We start from the raw sequence: 19,479 nt of genomic DNA on the forward strand, positions 1-19,479 counted from the left end.
CCAAATAGATTTTAACTAAATTAATGCTGTATTTAAGTATCTATAAAAAATCCTTTGAGATAAAATTCACTATAAAATCAAAAGAATTTCATCAAGGTCATAGTGAACATATTTAAACACCAGACAGTTCTGAGTATGACTAGACAATGCAAAAAAGGAATAAGGTGGAAAGATTAGCTATGTATTTTACTAAACCGTCCATGAGGCAACCCAGTCTTTCAACATCTTCAGAGGTCATGTTTTCAAAAGTCTCATTATCTCTAAATTATTTTCATATGATCCCTGATCCATTGTCAGCTATAAAAACAAAATTAAATACTTTTTTACCCTTTTCTCAGACTTAGGCAACAGTTGTAAGAATACTACAAAGAACATTTTTCCTGAATCATTTACTGTCATTATGCCCCACAAGCCCCAAATATTCTGTGTAGTAGCTACAAATAAGGATATTTTCCTAAATAATCCCAATCTAACAAGGTTTAAAAATTAACAGTGAAGTATTACTACCATGTAACCCTTAGATTCCCACCAACTGTCCCATGAACGTCCTTTAGAGCAAAAAGACCTAGTTCAGGATCATGCATTGTATTTTGTTTTCTTGTTCTTTAGTCTCCCTCAACCTGGAACAGTTCCTCAGTCTTCCCTTGTCTCTCATGATCTTGATACATTTTAAAGATTACAAGCCAGTTATTTTGTAGACTGTGCTTTAATTGGGGTTTTTCTGATGTATCCTTATGATTGAATTTAAGTTATACATTGAAGGTAAGAAAATCATAGAAGTGACGCTGGGTTCTTCTCACTGCATTCTATAAGGTGGCACACAGTTCTGATTTGACTACTACTGATAATATTACTGTGACCACTTGATTAAGGTGGTTACCAGGCTTCCCCACTTTAAAGTTACTCTTTTTTCCTTTTCAATTATTTTGCATGGAGATAGTTTGTGTGATTATACAAACATCCCATTCCTCATCACTGATTTTATTCATTTACTTATATAATTATCAATTTATGGACTCCTGTTTCATTCAATGGATTATAGTTTATAACTGTCCTTTTTATATTGATGCCCAAACTGTCCTAGTTCTGGCCAACAGGAACCTCTGCACATTGGCTTCTGTATCTTGTTGACCTGTCCCTATCATCCTTCAACTACTTCCTTACTTTCTATATCCTAAGATGTCCCAGGTTCCTCCTGACCTTCCCCTGCTCCACCTATGGAATCCACTGCATCTCCAGAGTCCTGGTTCCTTGTATGCCTCCTCATCTCATAAGGCTCCTAGAACTAGAAGAGGCAAGCTCTTCTTTCATTTCTTTCATCTTCCTAACTCTAGCTTGTGGCTTCACTTCAATATTGAACATGGTGTATTTTCTCCAGAATATGAGAGAATACCATACTACTTATGTACTCATCTTAAAGGACAACCAGTCAAAGAATCCCCAAAGTAAAGTGGTGAAATGATCTGAAATTGGGCACGTTTAAAACTGGCAAAATATATGATGCATCAAACTTCTACCAATCTCTACAATAATCTACCCTGTACCATTTTGAAACTGTAGTAAAAACAAACAAACAAAAACTCTGACTCCCTTTCTCTAAATTTCATTAACCGACTTACCATATTCTAATTGAATATGCTATACTAGGAACTTTGATCTGTGTAAGACAGTAGTAACCATTAAACTGTGACAGTTTACTGGCTGAAAGTATCCATGACCATATTCGCAAGTGTTAGACTAAACATAAACAGTAAGGAAAAGGTACTCTCAAGATTTTTTTTCAACTAATGGACAAAGTCATGGCTCATCTCCTTTAGTGTGACTGATCAGGCTGAGTCACTGGTCAAACACTTGCTTCCAAGGACATTATTTGGTACATTAACACGACAATAATTATATATATACAAAAGTAGTAAATCATTTCAAGGGAGTCATATGAGTACTTTCTCAGGAAAACATAAGACTTGGCTTGACAGTGCACAAATTTGTGTTAGCAATACACTTTCCTTAAACAATCAAATTGGGAGTAGAAAATGATGGGGTTACACAAGACTCTATTATAAAACATGAGAAAAGACATATTTTCTCATCACTTAAAAATGTATATGCTGGTAAAACACATGGAAGTATTTCACTGTCTGATAACTATGTCTCGAGGGATACAAAAGAAATAGACCTGTATACACTGTGATACTGACACATCTCTTCCTGTAACAGTACTAATTTAGCATGAAATTATGAACCAGAAACTTCCAAATGTTTTTTTGAACCAATTCCCCTACCAACCCTGTAAAAAAAAAAACTATTATAGTATCATTCTTACAAAGAAGCTAAGGCTGTGGAAGATACCCTGCCTAAGATAACACAGCTAGTACATGGTAGTTCAGATTTAAGCACAGGCCTTCTATGAGTTAGCACAGACTTAACTACACCACCAAGGCAGCATGAAAAAACTGGAAGAATAGCAACAGAAGATGGAAATAAAAGTTAAAGTGAGATATGTTTCAAAAAAAGATTACCTAAAGAAAGAAGGAAAAGAGAAAGAAATAGGAAGCTGAGATAGTAGGGAGGAGAGAGAAAGAGAGGACAGGCAGTGGAGGAGAACACGCTGCTCTGGCACACAGCAGAAGACAGGAAAGCGCTGCTTGGTTTCACTTGGATGTTCTAGGGGTTGTATTGTAGTGCTAAACATTCAGCTTAGAAACTGTTTTCAAATGTGAAGAACTGCTTTTGGTTGAGCATGTGCTACCTTCTGGATATCAGAAAATTCATAGATAGTAAATTTAAGTTTACATTGAAAGAAAAAAATACTGTTTCATGAAGTTGAAATAAGGGAAACTTGTAACAAGGTAAACTCAAACAGAAGCACTAACCACCAGTATTTTCATTTTTATTTAATAATATTAACTTCTCACTGATTTCCTTGGGTTCTCAAGTATCTAAGTAAATCTTAATAGGCAATCCAAACATCTTAAAGCTAGGAATTCACTAGCATTCAAAGAAAAACCAAATGTCCCTCCGCACCCCCCCAAAGCCCCCAAAAACAAAGTGACAAAGTGACTAACAGGGCACAGCTAGGTTGGGGGCTGAAGGTGGGGAGCCATATCACCCTGGTATAGGTGTTAAAGCCAGACCAGGTGTAAGAGGGTGTTCGTGACCTGCCCAGCAGTGAGGAGAGGATCCGTGTAGGAGGAGAGTCAGCGCAGGCGGCCATAGCATAGCAGGATGAAAACAGTATCTCTACAAAAGCACGGTTGGGCTTCAGGTGAGGAAGAGTCCTTGTGTAGCCGAGCAGGGGGTAGGAAGAATGAGAGAGAGAGATGCCTGGCAGTGTCAGAGCATGAGCTCAGTATAAAGGACTCCATTAGGAAGGGCAACCTGGCACAGAATGTCAGAGCCTAGATGAGGTGGAAAGGGTGTCAACACAGGGTAAGGTATTGTGGTAGTGGCCTGGAGTTGGGCGATAAGAACCGAGCTGGGTAAGAAGGACATTTGTGCAATGAAGGGGACAGTAGCAAGTTTGGTTACATATAAGAGGACTGATCAAAATAAGGAAATATATTAAAGATACGTAGAGCCAGATTTATCACTGTCAGAAAAAGGAATTACAAATAAAGGAAAAAATTAGAATGAACTCGTTATTATTAGATTAAAATGGAAAGCACCGGTGTCAACTTATGGTTTTCAATACAGATATATACATATGATTAGAAATACAGGTGTAAATATGTGTATATATGCGCATGCACACACATCGTATTTGTTCCTTCGCTCCACCAAGTGGGTCTGGGAACAGTGATATTTCAATAATGATGAACATATCTGATTCCTAGTTCTTGATTTCTAAATCTCATTCTCCAAAAAGGGAAGCTTGGTCAGGGAAAGCGCAAGATAAATATGGAACATCTCGTGTGGAAGGACAATATTAGGACAACAGGTGAAACTTGCATGGAGTCTGAAAATTAGATGTAGTAATTTATCAGTGTTATTAACATCCCGATTTTGATGGTTGCTAGGAGAAAATTCTTGTTTCTAAAAAACACACGTTAAAGTACTTGGAACTGAGGGAACTTCAGGTCAGCAACTTTCAAACAGTTCAGGGGGAAAAAGCTCTTTGTACATACTTTTCTATAAGTTTAAAATGAGATGGAGAAATAAATGGACGTGTGGAAGGTGAAAAGGCAGTGAGATGGAGGGCAGGAAGGATTACTTACTGAGGTCTTCAGCCAGTTGAGCTCGTTTACCAGTAAGCAATTTCACCTTCTTCTCACTATCTTCAGCAAAATCTTCCAGTACCTCTTTAACATTTTTCTCTAGTCGCCTGACTGTTTAAAGCAAATAAAGAAATATGAGAAGCATGATTTTTATGAAGGCACAAGGATGATAAAGCTAACAATATATGGAGAGCAAGTTCTTATTTTTCTCATCACGATAAATCTATTGTTAAGTTCAGACTTCTCAGTTATAGGGAGAATATCTACCTGTTATGCAGTACTTTTATCAACATGAAACTAACACATATCCTCAGAGAAAGTCCTATTCTTAAGCCCTAACATTTTAATGGAAGTACAGATTCCCCAAAAAACCTAAGTGATGCTTAGGAGTCCTTTCCTAACAGAGTTTTTGTGTAATGAAGAAAGACTCCTGGTATGTTTACCTCCCATCTTTTTCAATTATGGTTTATTTTCATTACTATTTTAAAGGCAAATTATAATTTTTGGTCTTCTAATAAATCTAATATTCAGGAAATGTTTTGGCATCCATCCATTTAAAATGAAATGTTATTACTGTTATTTTTCATGTCAAATTAGAAAGTGCTCCTTCTGTGGCTTACCTTCAGTGTTTGTAAGTTGCTGTCTTAAAGTATTTGCAGTGATAGCAAGCATTCGCTGTATTCGCCAAAACAGGACAACATCATTGCATTCCAACTGAAATATTAGGTAATAAAGATTACCAGATGCAAACTTAAAAATGAAAACCACAATCATGAACACATAAAATTCCTGAAGTCAGTACCTACAGCCTCTGCTTTAATAAAAAATAATCAGATTTACCTAATACATATATTCCTCTTGTAGATAGGACCTACTGCATTTTTTCTGCACAGGAACCACAAAGTTCTACATGATTTGGGTTTTATCTGCACCACAGCTACATGGCTTTGTTTTGATTCCAATGACAAATCAAGTAAACTTGGGAAGTAGAGAATTTCATTATGCTATATACAAGCAGAAGTTCACAGAATATATCCTTACTTAGCCTTTAGTTCAACTAACAATCATGTTATCTTAAATATGCCCTTAAGCTAAGCTCTGTTCTTTGAGTGTACACTCAAGCCACTTTTGAAATTCAGCTGCATATGCAAATACATTAACGATGTTTTAAAAAAGCTTATCCTCTGGGTGAGGAGTAAAACAGGGGTAGGAGATTAAGTAGTACAAACAACTATGTATAAAATAAATAAGCTACAAGGATATATTGTACAGTACAGGGAAATACAGCCAATATTTTACAATAACTTTAAATGGAGTATAATCTATAAAAATATTGAATCACTATTCTGTATACCTGAAACAAATATAAAATAGTAAATCAACTATATTTCAATTAAAAAAATAGCATATTCCTTTTTGAAAGCAAGAAAGGGAAAAAGCAAGAAAGCAAGAAAGAAAGAGAAAGAAAGAAAAGAAAGAAAGCTTATTCAATAGAGAGGTCTTACTAACAATGAAAATTATGCAAACAACTTGCCAATTTTTACACGGGCACATTTAAACACAAATTTCTTTTAAGCTGCTGAAAATGCAAAAGAAAAACATTTTAGGGGTCTCAAATAAGATCGCTGATTAACAGAGCTCTTTCAGAAGGACACTTTAAAAAGCATTTATCCTTGTATGAAAAAGCTCAAAATACATTAGTTTACCGCCACCTAGGGGTTACTTTGTAAAATGTGACATTAAAGTGCAGTTGTCCATTCTAACAACTTTCTACAGTTCTTTTAAAGAATTATTTAAAGCAAGATTTTCACGGAGGAAGCTTGCACAAGCCTCTTAGATAGCCTCATCCACCAAAGGGCAGACACCAGAAACAAGAACTATAATCCTGCAGCCTGTGGAATGTAAACCACATTCACAGAAAGACAGACAAAATGAAAAGGCAGAGGACTATGTACCAGATGAAGGAACAAAATAAAACCCCAGGAAAACAATTAAATGAAGTGGAGATAGGCAACCTTCCAGAAAAAGAATTCAGAATAATGAGAGTGAAGATGATCCAGGACCTCGGAAAAAGAATGGAGGCAAAGATCAAGAAGATGCAAGAAATGTTTAACAAAGACCTAGAAGAATTGAAGAACAAACAGAGATGAACAATACAATAAGTGAAATGAATAATACCCTAGAAGGACTCAATAGCAGAATAACTGAGGCAGAAAAACAGATAAGTGACCTGGAAGACAAAATAGTGGAATTCACTGCTGTGGAACACAATAAAGAAAAAAGAATGAAAAGAAAGAAAGACAGCCTAAGAGACCTCTGGGACAACATTAAACACACCAACATTCTCATCATAGGGTGCCAGAAGGAGAAGAGAGAAAGAAAGGACCTGAGAAAATATCTGAAGAGATAACTGCTGAAAACTTCCCTACATGGGAAAGGAAATAGTCACCTAAGTTCAGGAAGCTCAGAGAGTCCCAGGCAGGATAAGCCACAGGAGGAACATGCAAGAAACTCAGTAATCAAGTTGACAAAAGATAATGAAAAAATATTAAATGCAACAAGGGAAAAGCAACAAACAACATACAAGGGAATTCCCATAAGTTTGTCAGCTGATTTCTCAGCAGAAACTCTGTAGGCCAGAAGGCAGTGGCACGATATATTTAAAGTGATGCAAGGGAAGAACCTACAACCAAGATCACTCTACCCGGCAGGGATCTCATTCAGATTTGACAGAGAAATCAAAAGCTTTAGACAAGCAAAAGCTAAGAGAATTCAGCACCACAAAACCAGCTCTACAACACATGCTAAAGGAACTTCTCTAAGTGGGAAACACAAGAGAAGGACCTGCAAAAGCAAACCCAAAACAATTAACATAATGGTAATAGGAACATACATATTGATAATTACCTTAAATGTGAATGGATTAAATGCTCCAACCAAAAGACACAGGTTCACTGAACGGATACAAAAATAAAACCCATATATATGCTGTCGACAAGAGACCCACTTCAAACTAGGGACACATACAGACTGAAAGTGAGGGGATGGAAAAAGATATTCCATGTAAATGGAAATCAAAAGAAAGCTGGAGTAGCAATACTCTTATCAGATAAAATAGACTTTAAAATAAAGAAAGTTACAAGAGACAAGGAAGGACACTACATATGATCAAGGGATCAATCCAAGAAGATATAACAATTATAAATATATATGCATCCAACATAGGAGCACCTCAATACATAAGGCAAATGCTAACAGCTATAAAAGAGGAAATCAACAGGAACACAATAGTGGGGGACTTCAACACCTTACTTACACCAATGGACACATCATCCAAACAGAAAATTAAAAAGGAAACACAAGCTTTAAATGACACAACAGACCAGATAGATTTAATGGCTATTTATAGGACATTCCATCTAAAAACAGCAGATTACACTTTCTTCTCAAGTGCACATGGAACATTCTCCAGGACAGATCACATCCTGGGTCACAAATCAAGCCGTGGTAAATTCAAGAAAACTGAAATCATATCAAGCATTTTTTCCGACCACAATGCTATGAGATTAGAAATAAATTACAGGGGAAAAAACATAAAAGACACAAACACATGGAGGTTAAAAAATATGTTACTAAATAACCAAGAGATCACAGAAGAAATCAAAGAGGAGATCAAAAAACACCTAGAGACAAATGACAATGAAAACACGACAAACCAAAACCTATGCGATGCAGCAAAAGCAGTTCTAAGAGGGAAGTTTATAGCAATACAATCCTACCTCAAGAAACAAGAAAAATCTCAAACAAACAACCTAAAGTTACACCTAAAGGAACTGGAGAGAGAACAAACAAAACCCAAAGTTAGTAGAAGGAAAGAAATAATAAACATGAGAGTAGAAATAAATGAAATAAAAACAAGAAAACAATAGCAAAGATCAATAAAACTAAAGCTGGTTCTTTGAAAAGATAAACAAAATTGATAAACCTTTAGCCAGATGCATCCAGAAAAAGAGGAAGAGGACTCAAATCAGTAAAATTAAAAATGAAAAAGGAGAAGTTACAACAGACACTGCAGATATACAAAGCATCCTAAGAGACTACTACAAGCAACTGTATGCCAGTAAAATGGACAACCTGGAAGAAATGGACAAATTCTTAGAAAGGTATAACCTTCCAAGACTGAACCAGGAAGAAATAGAAAATATGAACAGACCAATCACAAGTAATGAAACCGTGATTAAAAATCTCCCAACAAATAAAAGCCCAGGACCATATGGCTTCACAGGTGATTTCTATCAAACATTTAGAAGAGCTAACACCCATCCTTCTCAAACTCTTCCAAAAAATTGGAACAGAGGAAGAACACTCCCAAACTCATTCTACAAGGCCACCATCACCCTGATGCCAAAACCAGACAAAGATACTACAAAAAAAGAAAATTACAGACCAATATCACTGATGAATTTAGATTAAAAAATCCTCAACAAAATCCTAGCAAACAGAATCTAGCAACACACTGAAAGGGTCATACAGCATGATGAAGTGCAATTTATCCCAGGGATGCAAGGATTCTTCAAAATATGCAAATCAATCAATGTGATACACCATATTAACAAACTGAAGAATAAAAACCATATGATCATCTCACTAGATGCAGAAAAAGCTTTTGACAAAATTCAACACCCATTCATGATGAAAACTCTCCAGACAGTGGGCACAGAGGGAACCTATCTCAACATGATAAACGCCATATATGACAAACCCAAAGCAAACATCATTCTCAATGGTGAAAAACTGAAAGCATTTCCTCTAAGATCGGGAACAAGACAAGGATGTCCACTCTCACCACTATTATTCTACATAGTTTTGGAAGTCCTAGCCACAGTAATCAGAGAAGAAAAAGAAATAAAAGGAATACAAATTGGAAAAGAAGAAGTAAAACTGCCACTGTTTGCAGATGACATGATACTATACATAGAGAATCCTAAAGATGCCACCAGAAAACTACTAGAGCTAATCAATGAATTTGGTGAAGTTGCAGGATACAAAATTAAGGCACAGAAATCTCTTGCTTTCCTATACAATAAAGATGAAAAATCCAAAACAGAAATTAAGGAAACACTCCCATTAACCATTGCAGCAAAAAGAATTAAATATCTAGGAATAAGCCTACCTAAGGAGACAAAAGACCTGTATGCAGAAATCTATAAGACAGTGATGAAAGAAATTAAAGAAGATACAAACAGATGGAGAGATATACCATGTTCTTGGATTGGAAGAATCAACATTGTGAAAATGACTATACTACCCAAAGCAATCTACAGATTCAGTGCAATCGCTATCCAACTACCAATGGCATTCTTCACAGAACTAGAACAAAAAATTTCACAATTTGTATGGAAACACAAAAGACCCTGAATAGCCAAAACAATCTTGAGAAAGAAAAATGGAGCTGGAGGAATCAGGCTCCCTGACTTCAGACTATACTACAAAGCTACAGTAATCGAGACAATATGGTACTGGCACAAAAACAGAAATATAGATCAACAGAACAGGATAGAAAGCCCAGAGATAAATCCACGCACCTATAATCAACTAATCTATGACAAAGGAGGCAAGGATATACAATGGAGAAAGGACAGTCTCTTCAATAAGTGGTGCTGGGAAAACTGGACAGCTATATGTAAAAGAATAAAATTAGAACACTCCCTAACACCACACACAAAAATAAACTCAAAATGGATTAAAGACCTAAATGTAAGACCAGGTACTATAAAACTCTTACGGGAAAGCCTAGGAAGAACACTCTTTGATATAAATCACAGCGAGATCTTTTTTGACTCACCTCCTACAGTAGTGGAAATAAAAACAAAAATAAACAAATGGGACCTAATGAAACTTAAAAGCTTTTGCACAGCAAGGAAACTGTAAACAAGACGAAAAGATAACCCTCAGAATGGGAGAAAACATTTGCAAATGAATCAATGGAGAAAGCGTTAATCTCCAAAATATATAAACAGCTCATGCAGCTCAATATTAAAAAAACAAACAACCCAATCCAGAAATGGGCAGAAGACCTAAGTAGACATTTCTCCAAAGACGACATACAGATGCCCAAAAGGCACATGAAAAGCTGCTCAACATCACTAATTATTAGAGAAATGGAAATCAAAACTACACTGAGGTATCACCTCACACTGGCTAGAATGGGCATCATCAGAAAATCTACAAACAACAAATGCTGGAGAGGGTGTGGAGAAAAGGGAACCCTCTTGCACTGTAGGTGGGAATGTAAATTGATACAGCCACTATGGAGAACAGTATGGAGGTTCCTTAAAAAACTAAAAACAGAATTACCATATGACCCAGCAATCCCACTACTGGGCATATACACAGAGAAAACCATAATTCAAAAGGACACATGCACCCCAATGTTCACTGCAGCACTCTTTACAATAGCCAGCTATGGAAGCAACCTAAATGCCCATCGAAAGATGAATGGATAAAGAAAATGTACATATATACAATGGAATATTACTCAGCCATAAAAAGGAACGAAACTGGGTCATTTGTAGAGACGTGGATAGACCTAGAGACTGTCATACAGAGTGAAGTAAGTCAGAAAGAGAAAAACAAATGTTGTATATTAATGCATATATGTGGAATCTAGAAAAATGGTACAGATGAACTGGTTTGCAAGGCAGAAACAGAGACACTGATGTAGTGAACAAACATATGGACACCAAGGGGGGAAAGCAGGGAGAGGGGTGGTGGTGGTGGGATGAATTGGGAGATTGGGATTGACATATATACACTAATATGAATAAAATTGGTAACTAATAAGAACATGCTGTATAAAAAAAATAAATAGAAAAAAATTCAAAAACAAAAAAATAGATTTTCATGATATAAAGAATTATAATATGGGGGAAAAGCATGATAAAAAATGTAGTGCATTATTATTTCCATTATGCAAATAAATGGTTATGTTATATATCTACACACACATACATACAACATGTATAGAAAGAGGTGAACGGATATACATAAAAATGTTAACTGAAAGTACTTCTAGGTCGGGGGATTATAAAATATTGTTTCCTTTTGCATGGTTGTTTTTCTTAACATTTATTTATTCCATTTACTTTCTATAATGGTAAAGTATTATTTTCTAACATAAAGTTAATTCTTAAAAAAATCTTTAAAACATATTGTAGTGCCTATTATATGCACACGATCTAATATGCACTGGGATGATATGTATGTAAAATGTAATCACTACAAAAGTGGTAAATATCTTTGAAAAAATAAGAGTTAGGTCACTCTATAAGTTACGCATACTTTTTTTCAGAAGATCAAAAGACTTAAAAGTTAATGCTAAACCTCAAGCTTACTTTTAAGCAATTAAACAACTATCACTAAAAAACATTTCTCTTTGTTTTTGGAAACCTTACCTCAGAATCTACAAAATGCCTCTGGTAGTAATAGAAGCCTCTTCGACAAAGGTTACAATGGTTTAGAGCTGTTTTTAAGAAATGTCTTCTATAAACTTGGTGCCAAGTATCCTTGATCTAAAATAATAAAAAGAAAAGAGACCAAAGAGTTACTGTATGCTCTCCAGGTTGATCAAACACATTCTGAAAAGTCATATACAAAGTTTACTTATAAAAAAGTTAATTAAAACCAATGGCAATGTTGTTATTCTGTCAACCTTCTATATCCATTAAAAAATTTTTTTTCAAGGTAAAGATTAGACCACTAGTACTCTGACTCCTTACCAGTCTATATACTTCAATATTTGCAGTGTTTCTAACAAGCATTATTATTAATCATCTTGTAGAGTAGAGAGGGTGGAGATTATCTTCCTCTAGTTAGAGGTAAGGTGTCCAAGGCAAAAAGAGGTGGTGAGCCTTGTCAGAGGTCAGAGTCAGACTAGGAAGCTGGTCTCAGACCATGTCCATCAACCCAACAACATTTCCTTTCTCGTTATGAAATTTCATTGTTCCTTCAGCAATATGACCCCCACCACTTTATTACTATATAGTCTGTTAGGGTGTTCAGAGGTCTTCCACACCATTGTCCTTTTTCAAGCACAACAAAAATAATGTTGAGAAAGTAGAACAAGCATCATCATCACCATTTGACAGATGAGAAAAGGGGGCTGAGATTATACCAATAACTAAAGGCAGTATTACTAGCTAATAGAATGGAAGTGTACTGGAATTCACATCTCCTGACATCTAGTCTATCCACTATTCTTATCACAGTACTTTGCTACCTATTTTATAGCTTCACAAAATGCAGTGAACATAGTTTCTCTTGGAAAAAATCTGATACTTTCTCGCTCACAGAAAGTAAGATATACAGCCAATTCATATCCTAAGATATGGATAAAGTCCCTCCTATTGTATTAACCACTTATAAAGTTCAAAAGTATCCAACCGAACAGAATTTACTGTTAGTAAGAGCTAGGACCAATGTGGGTAAATGAAATCTATATTCAACTAATAATTTCATGTAATCATTAGTTTTAATTTCATTTTCAATTTATAAACAATGAGATGTATAGCAGCTTTAACTGTTTCTTTTCATCAGTTTTCTTTTCTTGTTCTGACCTCTGGTGGATTTTAAATTAAGTATACTCATTTCTCAAGTGCAGAAACATAAATAGCAAATAAATCTTTACAAGAATCTATGCATGGCCCTGAAACTTCTTAAATGATTGTTTTCCTCACTAGAATTACTTTTCTAAATGGGGTTCCCTTAAGCTAATTTAAGCTAATGTTAAAATGAAGCTTTGATCCCTTACACCCTAACTAACTAGGGAACACAGGCCCAGAAACACAATTGTTTTTTTAAATTTTTCTCCAAATAAGCATCATGAAGGTAAGCAAAAGTAGCCTAAACTATAATTATATATCCTCATATTTATTATGAAGAAAGAAAATGAGATAGAACCCAAAGGTATTATCCAATTTACTCATACCTGATTAAGATACATTTGACTGAAAAAACATACATATTAAGTGAGCCATATTTAAGCAAAAATTTCATTCTGTAATCTGAAACAGCGTAACGTAGTGCAGAGATCTCGGTGGGGTCTCTCCCCTTTTCCCAGAACTTACTGCTGAATTTGCCCAGAGAACTTCCCTTTTCTAAGTCTCAAGTTCCCCATTTACAAATTAAAGCATTATACTTAAAGCAACACTGAGAATAAAATTTCAACTGTTTCCACACTCAAAATGGCCAAGTTCTTTTTGTCAGCAAAAGTACACAGGATCAAAGTACAATTAAGCACTTAAATATCTAAGTAATACATTAGAAGTAGTAACATTTTACTACAAGAAACAAAGACTAAGGAAGCAAGTTCATGCTTTTCAGCAGTTTATTACCAAGCTTGGGTCTACTTCTACTCCTCGGGATTCAAGGTTCTTTCGGACTGTAGTTATCTCATCACTTGCAAGATAAGCTGGGTGCTCCTCATTACATTTCAACATCTTCTCCAGTTCATTCTTGGTTTCATTGTGAACACACTTTGAAATGTTTAAAAGAGGACTGTGTTTAGATGGTTCATGATTTGGCATAATTATAAAAACAGAGTCCCAATTTTAATAAATATATTACTTTTGCACGATTGGTGACACAAGCTCAACCACAACAAACAAGGAAAACCAGAGTACCCTGGCTTATGAATGCAAAACAACCTGGACATGTGAGGGGGCAAGGGGGGAAGGGGATTAGCCCTATTTGCTATACTTTATCGATACTTTGGCTGAGATGTTTTACTGTCCAAGTCACAGGATCAGGCACCTTACTATGTACATCCTTTCTTGACCTTAGGGTATGATTTCAATCTAGGAAAAAGTGACCTATATACATGGGAAGAGATAATGTTCTATAAATGCCTCATATCTAAGAACTGGATGACTGTAAGGCCCTGTGCCTGTTGACATGCTCCTTTTCTGATAAATACAAAATTCAGTCTGATTTTTTTAAAAAGTCTTTTCATTGAAATCGTTCTTAGATTGCTTCTGTGAGGTGCCCAACATTCTTAAATTCACTTCCAGTCTCTTCTCTATAACTGTTTACAATCTCTTCACCAAATGAGGAAAGCATACACACTAGTGGTAAGTCTGAAAGCAAGACTCAGTACGGTGTCAAATTAACTTTATCTTTTCATTTTTTCCATCCTTCTTTCAAAACTGCACGGTACAGGAAACTAGCTTCAAATTCACTACTCTAAACAAGTTACTACCATAGCACTTTGGCCGAAACTGTACCAAGCTACGGAATCTGAGTATTTATATAAAAATAACACTGAAACACAAATAAAGGGCTTGTAAATGGAACTACTAAATAATATTCTCTGAAAACATTAGAAGAAATTTAATAAAGAGAAACTTCAGTTTCCTTAAACTTCTGCTATTTGGTCTGAGACAGGAAGGAAAATTCCAACTCTATTCTCCCACTCCTCCTGCCCTGTTTCACTTCCACCTGTCCACCTGTTCCCACCATGCTGGCTGTTCAGGAGAACACCACTCTCCCATCTATCCCGACCAAGATTTCCATTAGTTTAGCTCAAAGTGAAAATGTTTCAAAGGAATGGTTTTTCCCCAGAAGATTAGGAAAAAGTAACAATATAAAAGTAAAATATAGTTTTCAGAACATGGATTTCTCATCTTTAGCAAAGGACAATCTTAAGTTTCTTTTCCTGCTAAATCCTGCCAACTCAAAAAGAAAAGGAACTGTTACACAGCTATCTATCTAAACTTGCAGTGTGGGACCTAGGGATATTCTCAACTTCTAGAATCTGTTTCTCACTGAAAACTCCAGGTATGAAGTCTAGACCAGTGGTTTTCAACTGGGAGTGGGAGGGTTAGAGAGGTTAGAGGAGAGCTTGAGTCGGTGAGTCTGACATGACGCTTTGCTTTGACAGAGAAAACAAAACCTGCATATACAAACACCTCCCCAGCAGTTCTCCTGTCCCTCCCCTCTACACTCCAAACTATGGCCTCTGTTTGTTTTACAGTCAGACTGAGTCTTACACATGCTGCCCTGATAACCCTAGGAGAAGCTCTTCTCTGAAGGGTTTCCAAATTCCTCTTCTAGGCTACAGATCCTTGCACTGACAGTAAAACTAATTCCTCTGCTTCTCTTGAAGGGATTTCCTATGGGTTCAAGTTCCTGAGAAAGTAACTTACAACCAGGAATCACTCCTCTCTGAGTGTTTGGCCAAAGCATATTTACTACTAGTTGCTGAGGCAAGTTCTGCCATCACTGATTGTTCTAGACCTAATTAGGCCTAATTTCACTAAGCCTTAAAGGTCAGACGCCATTTTTCTTTGGAGTTACCTGCCTTACACCAGTTCTTTCTAATCAATGCCTCTACCTGTCTCAAAGTCAGAAATCTCTGATGAGTCCCCTAGGAATTCTGTTCTGAAAGACCGCCTCCTCACAGCCCATGTGTATAGCAGAGATAACTGATGTACTCTGAATACACGCATGACCCAACCACTAACTCTGTCCATTTCTTCAGCTTCTTTTCAGTCTCTGAGTGACTCATTTTCCCACAAAAATCATATCAGAAAAAAAAATAGAAGAGGAAGACTGTCCCTTCACTATTTTAAGACAAACTGGGACTTATATCTGATAGATATCTTACGAAACAAGAAATGCATAAAACCAGAAAAACATAGGGTGTTGATTATATAATTAACTCTGTATTTAAAATAAAAACAAAAAAAATAAAAAAGAATAGGAATGATATGTCATTTGGTAATTTTTCATTCTCTTTATCTGCTCTCTCAATACACACACGTCTGATGGTCTCATTTCTCTAATTACATGGATTCAAGGAAGGAAGAAAGGAAAATAAATTAGATGCCACCTTTTTTTCTTATTCATTACTTCCTTCATCTATGTATTTTGATTTTATATTCTATTTACCACCTTTTATTTAAGGAATTAACATAAGAAAGAGATGGTTGTGTAAGACTCAATGCTAATAAGAAAAGAAGCCATAACAACAAGGAAAGAATAAAAACAGGTGGGGGGAAGGGGGGGGAGGATTTTAATGATTACACATTTTCCCTCTATTTATTCATTTGTAAAGTTATTTATACTTGCCTTTACCATTTTGTTCTTTTAAAGTGATCATTAAATGTTTATAATATGAATTCTATAATTCTACTTCCTGTCTGAATTTTTATGCTTATTTTGTGAACATAGGAGCAAAAAATGCAAAAGGATAAAATAGTTTAAATAGACAACTAACAGAAAAATCCAGTGATAATAATAGAATAAGGTTTTAAAAAGACATTATATCTTTTATTCTAATCACATTCATTCTACATCCTCTGAAGTCCCTGTCATTTTTTCTTCTGTTTATAAATTTAGTCTTCATTTTACCTCAAATAGGCACTTGAACAAAGTAATCAACCACTCTTTTTAATAAAAACAGCTACCTCATATTTTTTTAGACTTTCTTTTGTAGTTTACTGTTTTTTCTAAAGATTTATTGTCTTTTAGAAAGGCTGATATAAAATATTTGAAATTATTAAGTTTGGCTTAGAGGCATTCAGAGGTTATATTTTAATGCCTGAATTAAAATGCCAAAGATTTGTTTGTTTTTACCTGTTCTTGGGTTCGATTCTTCCAGTATAACCACCTCTTTTTCCAATCTGGACCTACCATATTTTCAATTGCATTTTCAGCTAGAAAAATTTAAAAAAAAATTTTTTTTATTTATCAGGAATTTTATCACTTACCAGGTACATAAATTATAACTAATACTATGTTGCTTTCTTAACCACTTCAAAAACACTGTGTCAATATGAAGTCAGTTGAAATAAAGAATAAAACTGTATAATTGATATGGTACATATATAAGAAAGCATTTAATTATATATGTTTAGAATCTATGAAAAGTATAATTGCTTATAAAGTTCCCATAAGTATAGTAGCAAACACTAAAATAGTCTGAATTTCAGCTTTTTAGAATATAAGTACATATAAATATCATGTGTCCAATTTAACACTTTTTTTTCAATTTAACATTTTTAATAGTTACAAGCAGTTGACCAAAAAATTGCACAAATAATATTCAACTAGAATAGTACTGACAAAGAACTTGAGATGTTAGATTTTTTTTTTTTAAACCAATGTTCACTAAAGTTAGATGACTCTTTATCCACTGAGAATACTCAAAACTCAATAACCCATGTCCCTACTTACTATCCTTGAGACGAGCCTGAAGAGCCTCTTCCATAAAGTAAATAGCTGCATCCCATTGCTGTTTATCAGATATGGACCGATCTTCTAAAGCATTGTGCTGAATAACCCTCTGAAACAACAAGGAAAGAAAAACAGCTATTTTGATGGATATCTTGTCATTTTAGTAATTTTAATTCTAATTGACAGCTCAGAAAATATCCAAACTAGCAGATGTATCTACAACAACATAAAAGTATGTCCCTCCCACACAAATGCAGAGGGTCCTATTATCTGCCTGCTTATTTGTCAGCTTTCTGTCTAAAAAATAAAACAGTGGAGATTTTCTCCTAGCCCAAATTAAATGAGCTCACTATCGAGAAGATAGCTGGGGGTTGGGGGGTGGGTAGAGAATTACATATTTAACTACATAAAATTACACCCTAGAACCCTGGTATTCAGGAGCTAATGATTCAGATCATCTCTACTGCTTCTTTTTGCCATATGACCTATGTGTTAGCATTTTCAAAAAGGAGAGGAGAAAAAAAAAAAAGCAATAACCATTATCTCACTGTTAACACCAATGGAAAATGTAATGGAAGGAAGCTTAAGAGGTCTAGACAATCATAAGTAAATGTTAGTTACTTATTTTAAGAAAATTGGTTTCCAAATCTTATAGCTTTTGAATTAATGAATGAATGAAAACGGCACCACTCTCTCTCAGTAAGCCAATCTTATTAAGGCATTTAACAAGAATGGATATGGTTTTCAAATATGAAGACAAATATTTCTTTAAAAAAAAAACCCTATAATTACGATCAGCCCACAGTGAAATATGCATTCTTAGAAAACTGCTCAGTCTTATCTTTAACAGTTCCTCCCATAACTGTCTGGACAGAGTGGGTGGTTAAAAAAGGTTTGATTAGGTGATGAGAACATTCTACGTAACAAAAGATTTATCAGGTGATGAAGGTCAGGAGCCAGGCTTTACAACAAAGACACAATGGGACTCGTATCCCAGCTTTGCCAATGACAACAATAGAACTGCTTAAGAACAAAATAAAACAATGCTTACAAAATACATAGAGTTTCTGGTACCTTGTAAGCATCCAACACATGGTAGTTAGCATTATGATTTTAGGAATCTAACATTTTGACTCAACTCCACTGAAAACCAATGCATCTAATTCTTTTTACCACTGAGGGTAAAATGAGAAGCAGCTATCCATAGTTCAGGCCCATGTAAATTCTGTGGAAGTTTATAGAAACCTGTTTACTGCAAGGTTTGATTTTCTTCTGAAATGATAGCCAAGAAAGAAATAGCAGAGGGCGATTTTAGAAGGGCAGAAAAACGTCAAAAGACCGATTATATTTCGTAAATCTATTTCTTTCCTTATTTTCAATTCAGAACCTAATTTAAATAGTCATATAAAAATATTCTATAAAAGAATATCAATTTGAGAAATTATGTAAAAAAATGAGGCTGGCACCCTAATATACAAACGACATACCAAGCTGTCCTCTGCAAAATCATTCCACTTGTGGCGTTTAATAGTTTCTTCCTTAACAGCCTCTTTAAGTTTATCAAATATGTCATCATGCTCTTTTCCTTTCGGTTCTGTCATGAAGCGGGAAAATTCTTCTTGTAGGGTCTCCCAAGCAACCTAGAATGATTTAAAAGAAAAAAGCTGCACCTATATTGCATACTTTCATTTAATGTGTAACAAGAAAAATAAACACATGAATTTAAGCCAAGTAGATGTGATAAATCAGTTAATCAGAAAATACATATGAAATCACATTTTTAAAAAAAGGTACAGCAAATATAAACTCTGCCCTCAAGAGCTCATACTGGTAGCTGGTGGAATAGACTTGGCCTCCTGACATGTTTCGCTACACATACACAGCATCTCAAATTTAAAAAAAAAAATAGTAACCAACATTTAAAAACTGAGAGACTTCCTATAAAATCCATGTTTCCAGCCTCACTTGAACCACCTGGCAACACTGGGCCCATGTTCCTGTACACCTTCGCCGCTGGAGCTAAACAGGAGCT

At 35.2% G+C, this 19,479-nt stretch overlaps 1 protein-coding gene across 5 annotated transcripts in view; it reads right to left on the reverse strand.

The window, feature by feature from the left end:
- The window catches only part of OPA1 (OPA1 mitochondrial dynamin like GTPase), a 93,963-nt gene that overhangs the window by 20,413 nt on the left and 54,071 nt on the right, over positions 1 to 19,479 (reverse strand). For all 5 annotated transcript variants that reach the window (XM_029214980.1, XM_029214978.1, XM_029214977.1 and 2 more), the window contains 7 exons: positions 18,935 to 19,087; positions 17,448 to 17,556; positions 16,848 to 16,927; positions 13,607 to 13,747; positions 11,669 to 11,785; positions 4,835 to 4,928; positions 4,215 to 4,325 (listed from right to left, as the gene is read on the reverse strand). In XM_029214980.1, the coding sequence (XP_029070813.1) occupies positions 4,215 to 4,325; positions 4,835 to 4,928; positions 11,669 to 11,785; positions 13,607 to 13,747; positions 16,848 to 16,927; positions 17,448 to 17,556; positions 18,935 to 19,087 (805 nt within the window). The remainder of the gene's footprint in view (positions 1 to 4,214; positions 4,326 to 4,834; positions 4,929 to 11,668; positions 11,786 to 13,606; positions 13,748 to 16,847; positions 16,928 to 17,447; positions 17,557 to 18,934; positions 19,088 to 19,479) is intronic.

The sequence above is a fragment of the Monodon monoceros genome, unplaced genomic scaffold (assembly GCF_005190385.1).
Source record: "Monodon monoceros isolate NGI ecotype Baffin Bay Population unplaced genomic scaffold, NGI_Narwhal_1 Super_Scaffold_11, whole genome shotgun sequence".
NCBI lineage: Eukaryota > Metazoa > Chordata > Mammalia > Artiodactyla > Monodontidae > Monodon > Monodon monoceros.